The following is a 10,938-nucleotide window of genomic DNA, read 5'->3' on the forward strand; positions in this document are numbered from 1 at the left end:
GGTCGAAGCCCCCGGGTTTCCTCTTCCCATTTCCTGGGGAAGTCAGAGCCACTTCCTTCTATTCAGCCAGACACAGAGCTTTTTAAAGATGGTCGAACACTAACACACAAAACTCGCCACACACACTGGTGGGACGGGAACAATCACAAACACACACCCCCGATGTTCACCTTTTTCCCAGAAGCCAGTGTTGACGGTCTTACAGGAGATGATGAAGAAAGCCTCCTTATAAGTCATGAAAGTTGGTACAAAGACGATCATGTGATCACTTGTGATTTGATTTTCTTGTCGTTAATCGTTAGAAAAATGCTCTGAGATTATTTCATATTCTGTGTTTAAAGGGTTTTATTGAGATTTCAAAATCACAGAAAATCCACATTTTGGACTATTCTTTTTTATCAAACTTGCAATAAAATTCACGTACATGGTGATTCACATCTTAAGTGTGTTTTCATCAGCATAACAAACATGCTTACAAAAATAAATTGCAAACACAGTATTTTAGGAGAAGGTGGTCTGATTGGAAGTTCGTACATTGTCCCTCAAAGGAAAACCACTGATCTGTCTGAGTACTGCTTTGATCAGATATTTAGAGGGAGTAAGGGAATCAGACACAATAAAGCTGGTGACTTTATATATGTAGCTCATCGGTTGAAGGTAGTTGAGCTTAAAAACATCCAACACACATTTCTCAATTCCACAAGGAACTTAAATTTAACGTAATCAACCTACAGAGGCTGACACATCAGCCAGAAATGAACTTATGGCACCACCATCAAACACACTCCAGCCAAATGCTTTGGCTCTGTGCAAGAACTAATGTTGGAAAATGTTTAAAAATATATTGTTAAGCAGTAGGTTAAGGCTTAAGGAGTCAAAACACACTCACTGCTGGAAAAGACTGGTACCAAAGCTACAAGTTTTCTTTTTCCTTTCACATAAAAGTGCTTAAAATCATGATAATACATGAGTAACAACATGGCTTAAGAAATTCCCTAATGAGGTACGAGTTATATTCTAATTTGTGAGGCAAAATATTTGTATAAGTCATAAAATAAGCCATTGCACTCTTGTGGAACAGAGGTGAACTTAATTTACTGCGTTCCATTTTACTAAAGTGGATAGTTTCATTTCAGAATAGATATATTTGTATTGTCTTTGGTTTTGATGAAAAATATTTGAGGATGTATATAAATATCTGTGCGGAATATTTAACTTTTCAAAAATTACCAACAATGAGTCTTTTTTTTTACAATAAAGAATAACATGATTGTTGTTTTAATACTTGAATCATACAAAAGGAATACTTTTTAAAAATGTCCCTCTTAATACTGTCACACGCTGTATCATGGTACACTATAGCTACACAGTGTTCTCCTTGTTTATCACTTGTAATGAAAATAATTAGGCTTCTAACAAGGGTGAAATTAACAATAAAGAAACTGAGATAATCATGACCGAAACTGAATTTAAGAAGTGAGACAGGATTTGTTTAAAAACACATTCTCCTTCCTCACTCTCACACAGTGCTTTTCTGTTATACTCTGGGTCTGCATTCAAATGTCCTCGTAACCTTTCCTCTGAGCCACAACCAGATGTTTTTGTTACAAGCTGAGGGAAAGTGTTGTGACAAACTTGAAGGAATCACACAGTGCAAACTCTGCGGTCAGTACCAGGCTCAAGAAGACGTCCGCTGCTCCGCCTCCTCGTTGGCCTCTGAGTCTCCGATGATCTCCCAGGTGGAGGCGGAGCTGCTCATGTGGGTGGGACTCCGACTGCTGCCCGACCGCGTCAGGAAGCCAAAGCTGCAGCCGAGGGAGTAGAAGGGACAGGCGGGGAGTGAAATCTGTAGTCAGGGATTACAGCTAAATATAGAGTAGGATTGAGGAAAATCTCCAGGCAGTGACAGTGACATAGATAAATCCAGCGCTTTGACTAATGAGTGCTTCTGCTTTGGATTTTTTTTCTTTGTCATGGTTTTGGGCCATTCATTTTTTTTACCCTCTTAATATCTTTAGGGTCAGTTTTTTTTTCTTTTGTAATTTTAGTTTTATTTGGGAACAGTACTTGAGTAGACAGTTTCAGTGTCATCTTTTTTTTTTAACAATACACACACACACACACAAAATAGATAAATAAAATAAACAAAATGAAAATGCACGAATATCCTCTGCAGAGAACTAGCTCAGGTCCTTCTCCTCAAATATTTCAGATAGACTCCACTCTGTTCAGCATCTGTCCTTCTCAAACAAGCCCTTTAGGATCTTCAGGTTCACTGCGTTAGGCCACTGTCCACATCATTTTCAGCATGCTCTTTTGAACGCATATAAATTCCTGCCTCAACATCTAGTTACTTCACTTAAGGAGCACATTCCAACTATGTCATTTTCCCAAAGGGTTCACATTTTTGTAAAGTTAACTATGTACAGAAAAAAGAAAGGTGTAACAAAGGTAGCTTACACTTCTCCAATACAACATGAGTATCTAAAAAATACTTGACACTTGCAAAGTTATCTGAAGTCTGCCCTAAGTGGGGTTATGTATGTAATCCAATTTTCCCATATCTGCTTGAATTTATCCTTCTGAACTCTCAAGGAATAAGTAATCTTTTCCATTTTACAGATTTCTAGTACTATGTTGTGCCACTCCTCTGTTGTGGGAGGTGCTGGGTTGAGCCATCTTCTAGTTATAGATTTCTTACTTGCTGTGAGCATGGCTTGCAGCAGCTTTATGTCCTTCTTTTGTGTCAACGCTTGCACGTTCCCAAGATAAAGAGAGTTCAAATCCAAGGGTATTTTAGACTTAAATACGTTGTTTAATGTCTTATGAATATCTCTCCAGAACTGGTTAATGTTGGGCCAGTTCCAAAAAATATGAAAGTGATTCGCCACGTTCTCTCCGCATTCTCTCCAGCAGGTCTGAGTCAGGCCGTGGCCTTTAACTTCTTCAGGGTCAATTTGACCCTATTCAGTGCTTAACATCTCTAAATAAGTCATTGACATAATTTTTTTCAGTTTTATTTAAAGGGTTATTTACACATAAATTTGGGTGACAATTTTGATTATATTTTTTGGAGGTTTAAATTGCTGGGGCCAAATTGAAGCCAAGGATAAAAGATGTCAGTAAATTTGAATGTAATAGGAGGGTTAATGCTCTTGCTTTGCACATTTATTGAGAGTTCCAGTGCAAAGTGCTACAGAGTTAAATGTATCATCCTTATTATATCTGGATTCTATTTCAGTTAATGTGTAGCAAAACTCACTGTAAACCCATGCAAGCAAAGAATTTACCTTTTACTTCTCAAACAACAGCATAAACAGGGGCAGTGCTGAAACTAAAATATCAAAACCATCTTTAGCTTTATGCAAACTAGCATTATGGTTTCCAGTCTGTAGCTGTGTAGGCAAAAACTGTACTCACAGGTTTCGAATGCGTGATTCAGCTGGTTTGTCAGTCCCGTCTACTTCTGTGCCATCCACTTCTGTCTGCCCAAACAGAGAACTCCTCTCTTCCTCATCGCTGCACAGAAACAAAACTGTCAATATTCAACCATCCTCACCTTCTCAACATATTTCTACGCCTGGCAAATGATTGCAGTTCTCGATATGGTGACTGTGTAAGAGAGACCTGCTGCTGCATTCGTTGACAGGAATCCCGAGCATCTTGGCCTTTATAAGTTTTCTTCTCTTTTTGATGGCAGAGCGGACGGCCTCTAAGAGGAAACCTGGACACCGTTCCTCATTCAGTATCTCCCTGCAGATGCACAAAATCCTTTCATTTACATCCATGATAAGAAAATGCATCATCCACAAACCAACAGTTGGTGCAAACTAACTAAAATGTGCAACTTCAGAGCACCCTCCGATGCTTTTCTCAGAGACATAGCACATAATACAACAAGAGATGCCCACACACACACATACACACATTAGACCCACCTCTGATAGTAGTTGAGCTCCTCCTGCACCAGAAACAAGTTGGTTTTGAGCTCGTTCCTCTCAAAAAGGATGTCACGCACCTCCTTCTTGGTGAAGCAGGGCTGATCAGGATCCTTGTGGTCAGAGGTTGACTTTTTCTTTGACACGTGCACTGCTTGACTTGGACTAGACTGATGGGAAAAGAGAGAGTAGTCGGGTTCAGCAAACTACAGCCTCTTCAACAATATGTTTGAAAGCAGCTGTTATCTGATTATTCGACCAAGCTTTAGCCTTAGAGGGAGCTAACTGTCCAACAAATGTCCTGATGTATTTTGACCATAAATAATTCTTAGAGTATATCTGAGTTTGAGAACTAAACCAATGCAAGCACAATACCACACAGGTGACAAGTAGAGGATCATATAGCTTACATATAATTCTTGAGGCATGAAGTAAAAGAAGCATATCCAGTGTAAGAGCCATGCATACCGGGCCATTGCTGTTGGTTCTGTCCAACTGTATTTGGAGGTTTTCGATTTCTTTGCTTTTCTCCTTCAGGTCGGCCTCCATGTCAGCCTTCCTCTCCACGGTGCTCTTCAGCTGTGCCTGCAGCACGTTCTGCTTGTGTCGCAGCTCAGCATTCATTTTCATGAAGCGGTCCAGCTGCTCCTGGAGCTGCACACACACACAGATGCACATAAAATATAAATTTCAAAGTCACGAGCAGCAGCACAGACAGTTCCCATATTTCCCACCAGTTCTAAATAAAGCTCAACCCAAAATCAACAAGATAAAACTTGACCAAAAAGGCAATCTATCACTGACGGCTTGTTAGTGGAGGGCATTAAAGTCTCACCCCCTCTCAGTTATTCAGAGAAGCAAGGCTACTTTCTCATATTAATCATAAAATATATATATTGCTAAATAATTATGGAATTAAAGTAGTTTAGTCCCTATATGTATCTGGTAGACATGTAGGCATTTATTAATAGGTTGTTTTACAGTTATATTTGGTGAATTTATTTGAATGCTTCCTGCGTGAAGGATGAAGCCAAATGACTGGGTCTGTCAGTTGTTCAACTCTTGGCAACCAATGGGCATGATGCTGTTGGTTGTTTACGTTGGTCTACAGGGCATAGATCTCAACGACTCTAGCTGAGAGGCCAGTTTATGTGAAACCACTGGGTTTTAGGTTGAAACAGCTGCTGAAATTCTCTGATTAGAACTTTAAGGCTTTAACAGTAGTTAACTGAACCTGCTGGTGATACGTGGCAGTTATATCACTTGTCAAACCTGCCATTATACAAACTGTATGCCCACCAAAATCTTTGAGCACCAGTCACTACTGCACTGTATCTGCATCTGGCAAATAACAACAGCATCAGAGGAGGGTGGCTCATTGACTTCATGCATGGGATTTGAACCAAAGGTCTTGGGGATGGAGAGGGCAAGAAATGAAACCAGAAAATGCCAAGACAAATGCTGCATTCATTTAAAAAGCATCCACTCATTCAAGAAAATTGTGAGAATCTGTTTGAGCAAACAAAAAAAAACCATAAAACAACAACAACAACTCATGGTCAAGTGAACTACTCACGACCATGAGCTTCTTTTTTTTTTTTTACTTAAGTCAACTGACTGAGAACAAGAAGTTAAGCATTAACAAACACACCCAGTTATGGCTGCTATTTAGAATCATGTGATATTTGTGGGTTGACGCGCACACAGGCACGTGCAAACACTCATACATGAGCACGCACACACACACCTACACAGTAGGCGGTTGTGAAAACAATGCCATGACTTGTTTAAAGTGCAGTTTAAATCCTCAAATGGTAACTATGTGAATAATCTCTGCCCTTTACACCATGTTTGACACACTTCATGTCTTCCAGTGTGTTTACTGTGTTTCTTACATGATGCAAGTTCTCGTTTGATGCTGCATGTGATACATGGTTGTGTAAGTATGTCTGTATGTTACTATATATATATGAACACCACAAAAAATACAATCTTAGCATGACAGTAATACAACAAAGATTGTCGTTTCTACAAGAAAAGGCAACATGGAAAACAGAACTTTAAAGCCACAGCCATGAATTTTATGTTAGTGTCTATGTGTCTGTATGAAGCACCTATAAATAGAAAAAGAGCGACTGTGCATCCACGTTTGACGTTTAATGTGTCAGTGTATATGAGCTAAAAAATATGCATCCAGTATATGGTTTGTGTCTTCTTACCGCCTCCACCTCTTTAGAGATGGTGGTTATCTCCTGCACTTTGGCCCTCAGCTCATCTCTCTGCTTGTCCACTACCTCCTTCAGCTTTAGCATCACCTCCCGCTCTTGCCGCTGAACACGGTCTAACACACACACACACACAAATTGTAAGAAAAACAAGACAATGGCCCACAAAGATACATCATTATAGCGAAAGCTTTTTCTGTAAATCTCTGCAGTTATTATTACATTACTTGTTTTGATTTCTTGGTACAAATTTACAGAGGTGCTCATAATCTAAAATTAAGGTTAGAGCTGTAATTGTTAATGAACTAATTGTAACTACATTGTAAGCAACAACTATTGTTAAAAATCTATTAATCATTTTGAGTATTCTTTTAAGAAAAAAGTAAAAATGATCTGATTCCAGCTTCTCAAATTTGAATGTTTTCTGGTTTCTTCACTCTCCTGTGACAGTAAACTGAAGAACTATGGGACCTTGACTCTAGATTCTTGACATTTTATACACCAGAATAACAAAGTGCCAATAAATTATAACAATCCACAGAAACCCACTCTGAGCAACACTGTGGATTATATAGAGCAACTAAGACACCTTCTTTACAAAGATGTTTCACTGTTAAGTTTTACAATGCACACATACCACAAAAAAACTTTCCATTCAATTCTACTGTAGTGAAGTGGAAGCTGAAGTCTGTGGTTATCTCAAAGCTGCCTGGGCAAATAAAGCCAAAGCTGTCACATAGCTAGATACAATTCATAGAAAGCTCTTTTTTATTATTTTTAGATAAACTGACCCTTTAAACACACACGTGCGGCAGCAAAAGATAAGGTATGTCTTTTAACCTATTTAACCCTGTAGTCGCTTCAGACTAACTTCTTGTACACAAACTGAAATAATCTACATGCATTTGAATTTAACTTCAACTGCATAAAGCACAGCAGCTGGATAGTAGTCACACTCACTACACTCACTTGTCTATTAGACTCTTGTCAAACAAATCACAAACACATTTAGACAGCATGTTTTCCTGTCAGTACAAGAAAACAAGAATCCACTAAGTGACTCCACCCTTTGGCTCAGATTATTGTGGTATGTTTTCTACATGTTGGAATTTGTCAAGGTGAACACGACATAAGAAAAGACATCTTTTCGTTTTATATCGTTCCAAGTTTTTTATTGAAATACTGATAAAATTTATCAAGTGAAGACAGGATAATCTGGTGCCTAATAGAAAACATAATAAACATATACTGCAAACTTGAACGCGGTGTGATGTTGACTTTTTCAAAGTGCCTCAGAGTTGTTCTCTTTATGTTTGTAGGGTAAGCACAGGCTTCTTCTGCTGCTTCGTGCAGCAAAATAACTCCACTATAAACACTGCATTGACCAGTTCGACTACTTTAAGCCTCCTCACGTAGGACTTTTAACCCACTGCTTCTAATCTCTACTGTAACTGCTGAGAAGTTATTCTGTGATACATACTTTACATGCATCTACATTCCTGGACTGGGAAAGAAAATCGACTTAACCAAATCACCTTGAGGTTTATTTGCTTGTTTGGAGAACAGGTAAAGGCAGCGCTGGAACACTCAAACCGAATTACGATGTAGCTCTGTTTGTAAAAAAAAAATGTACTTGGTGGTTCCCTGCTGTTTACGGTGCGTCTGGAAAACATGCTGTATTGTTTTTGCAATATCTACATTTAACTATTTTATGCTATGTAAAACTTATTATAAACTTATCATAAAGGCTGCTTTTGGAACAAAGAAAAAAGTCGTTTGGGACTGATTGGGGACTTGGACATACCCTCTTGTGCATGGTTGCCCCTGAGCCTGCTCTGCAGCTCCTCCCTGTCCTCCTGGAGCTGCTGGACTTGGACCTGCAGCTCTTCACACCTCCTCTTCCACTGCTCCTCCTTCTGCTGCAGCTCCTGCTCAGGAGGACAAGAGCCAGACTGTAAAACCACAACCTCAGAGACAGAAATACCACATTATCAGGAAAATCAGGAATGACAGCCTGCTGCTGAAGATCTCTAGAGCATCTAAGAATCTGGATGCAGCAAAGCATGCTGCATCCAACAGGGTGTGTCATTTTATTACATCATTACAGATGTTTTGATAAATTGGTCCCAAGCTCTCCCAACAGCACAGTCTGACTTCCCAGAACCACACCTCTACATCTACTTGTAGCAATGATGTCTTGTCTACAATGCACTAAAAGAAGGATTGAAGTGTAAAAGGTTAGACATGCTAATGTATAAGCAGAAAGAAAAGAAATTTCATTTGATGGAGACCTGACAACAATGTAGATTAAACAGTAATAATCAAATACTTTGAGTGAATATTGATGAACGCATTCAAACAAACATTGCTTTCCCTTTACCATTTGACAAATTGGTTGTCACACAATCTAATGACAATACACTCCATTAGTGAGCTAATGAGCATAAAACCTGTGCTACAGTTTTAGGCTCCTGCAATGTAGGTACAATAGCAGCTTCCCTTTGACAGCGCTTATGCATCAACAGCTTTTTTCCATATGTATTTTTCATCCAACACATCTACTCGCTCAAACTGCCTGAGTTTCATATTTTATAACTCTGTAACAGAAGAGGGATTTGCAACATGACCAGAGATGGCAAACAGAGAGCGTTCAAGTGGCCACTTGTTCTTAACATTATCCGTTTTGGAGCACTGCCACTTGTAGCTTTTGTTTGTTCTGTGTCACTTTTACACCAGAGAGAAAATACCAACGTTGACACCCATTTAGGGTGTTTGTATACTTTGCAAAATGCAGTCTGAGGCGACCAAGCCCTAATCTCAAACATGCTTAAGAGTGCATATTAATATACAAACTTGATTTTCTGGAAACCAAACTGCAGCAAACTCCACACAGTGAACATGCCTTGGTGCTTTTAGGGCCCCATGGAAGAGTGGCCTTCTTTGGCCTATTTGTAGTTTATAGCATTGTGATATCTATACCTCACTAACTCATCAACATAGCTTTCATTTATTATGTCTGACTGATGTACACCTACTTTAAATATTATTAATAAGTTAAAAGTAGTTTTTAATTGTACCGTCCTTGCCACATTAGCAATACTGTTGACCTGACATTCATGCCAATAAAGCCTACTGAAGTAAAACTGAACTGAAATTGAATTCTTCTATGCAACGCTGCAAGCTAGCTGCTTTATCCACAACAATAACATTAACTCTGTTAACTGTACCAAAGCGAGCAAAACATTGCTGGTAAATCCCATACCTAGTTTACCTTAGACTTTTTAGAAAATATTGCTAATCTGTAAGTTAATACAAAACAATCTACTAAACAATAATGCTACATATTCTCACTGTTAGCCGTTCAGTAGCAGCAACGAGTTTTAGCCGAGCAACTGTCTTTCGGCGGTTGCCTTGACGACGGCTGGTATTTCTGGTTGGCGGACTGATATCAATTAGTCAGTTAGCGGGCAGGAACTGTGGTGGAATGCAATATATAACAGCTTTTAACAGTTAAATGCAAGAAAATATGTATTTTAATGTATATCGTCCATGGGAATGCCACATGGAGCTTTAACGAGAATGCTTTGGCTCTGTTTGGGAGGGCTGGAACATGTAGTCCCCGGCCTGCCTGTCAATTAGCTCCATGTTTGTCACGACACAGAAAACGTGCCCCGATACAGACGTTACAACCTGGGGAAAAATGCAGCTGTAACCTCGTTATAACACATACATCGTGACTTAACAGCATGCGTGCCGTGTATTGTTTACAAAATGGTGGGAGGACCGAAAGCTCCTCTTGTCTCTCACCCGCATTTCATTTTTATCGTTGCTCTCCTCGCTTTCCTTCCCTCCGCGTTTCTTGTTCTGCTGCAGCTGGATGGTCTCGAAGGTCCTCAGCAGCTCCTCTTCTCTCAGTTTGTGAGCGTTGTTCCTCGACGCGAAGCTCTCCAGCAGCTCCAACACTTTCACTATTTTGGGCACCAGACCCTCGACGCTCTCCTTGCCGTAGCCGTCGATGAGTTTCTCCACCTCGGTGCCGATGAGTTTGGCGATGTCGTACACATTGTCGACGGTGAGAGCGGAGCAAGTCCTGTCAAAGCAGCCGTCTGAGCTCCTGCTGTCCGGGTGAGTCTCCATGTCTGAGCCCGGGTGGCTCTTCACATGCTCTTTATCTGCGATATCGAAACCGACACTGAGCCCGCGAAACAAATTAATGTGAAAACTTTACACCAGCACAAGCTAGTTTTAAAGTTGAAAGCGTCGCTGAGCCCACGCTGCCAACGTGTCTGAACTTTACCTGCTCCTCCTCTTTCCGAAAAGTCCTCGTTTATTTAATCGGCGTTATCACATTACCGCAGACTATAAAAACAAATAAAGGCACCAAGCTGTGTGTTACCAGGCTGGACGGCGCTCTGCAGTGTGCTCGGCTCTCCGCAGGATCCTCCTCCTCCTCTGACCAATGTAATGCGAGTACACACAGAAACACGCAGGAACTCGTCTGCCAGGTCGAGCATGCTGATGCACGCAGCAGAGCGTTAACACTGGGGTTCTCTGCAGATCTGCACTCACAAACTGTCTAATAAATGTCAATTACACAACTATAATTAGGGCAGCTACAACAAGCATCAACCTGCACCCACACAGGACATTATAACTTCATCAAACCAGACTAAAACACAGCAGTCCGTCAATAGCTGGCACTGTTTTGGTGTCCTACAAGGGTGCTTGAACGAGTCACTGAAACTGAACTGACATGAGAGCTTTAGTGAAGTCCA

At 40.2% G+C, this 10,938-nt stretch overlaps 1 protein-coding gene across 3 annotated transcripts; it reads right to left on the reverse strand.

Annotated features, from left to right (window-relative positions):
- Nucleotides 1-327: 327 nt before the first annotated feature.
- rilp (Rab interacting lysosomal protein) lies at nt 328-10,589 on the reverse strand. 3 transcript variants are annotated; one of them, XM_008306395.1, is made up of 9 exons: nt 10,461-10,589; nt 9,971-10,335; nt 7,968-8,091; nt 6,158-6,279; nt 4,407-4,592; nt 3,939-4,108; nt 3,628-3,753; nt 3,421-3,519; nt 328-1,805 (listed from the first exon to the last, which is right to left on the reverse strand). In XM_008306395.1, exons 2-9 carry the CDS (start codon nt 10,298-10,300, stop codon nt 1,679-1,681), a joined length of 1,284 nt encoding a protein of 427 aa, XP_008304617.1. In that variant the 5' UTR covers nt 10,301-10,335; nt 10,461-10,589; the 3' UTR covers nt 328-1,678. The 3 variants fall into 3 exon arrangements, with proteins under 3 accessions (XP_008304617.1, XP_008304618.1, XP_008304616.1); XM_008306396.1 differs by having other exon boundaries at nt 9,971-10,355; XM_008306394.1 differs by having other exon boundaries at nt 9,971-10,589.
- Nucleotides 10,590-10,938: the final 349 nt, after the last annotated feature.

Source organism: Stegastes partitus, unplaced genomic scaffold (genome assembly GCF_000690725.1).
Source record: "Stegastes partitus isolate 25-593 unplaced genomic scaffold, Stegastes_partitus-1.0.2 Scaffold3651, whole genome shotgun sequence".
Classification (NCBI taxonomy): Eukaryota; Metazoa; Chordata; class Actinopteri; family Pomacentridae; genus Stegastes; species Stegastes partitus.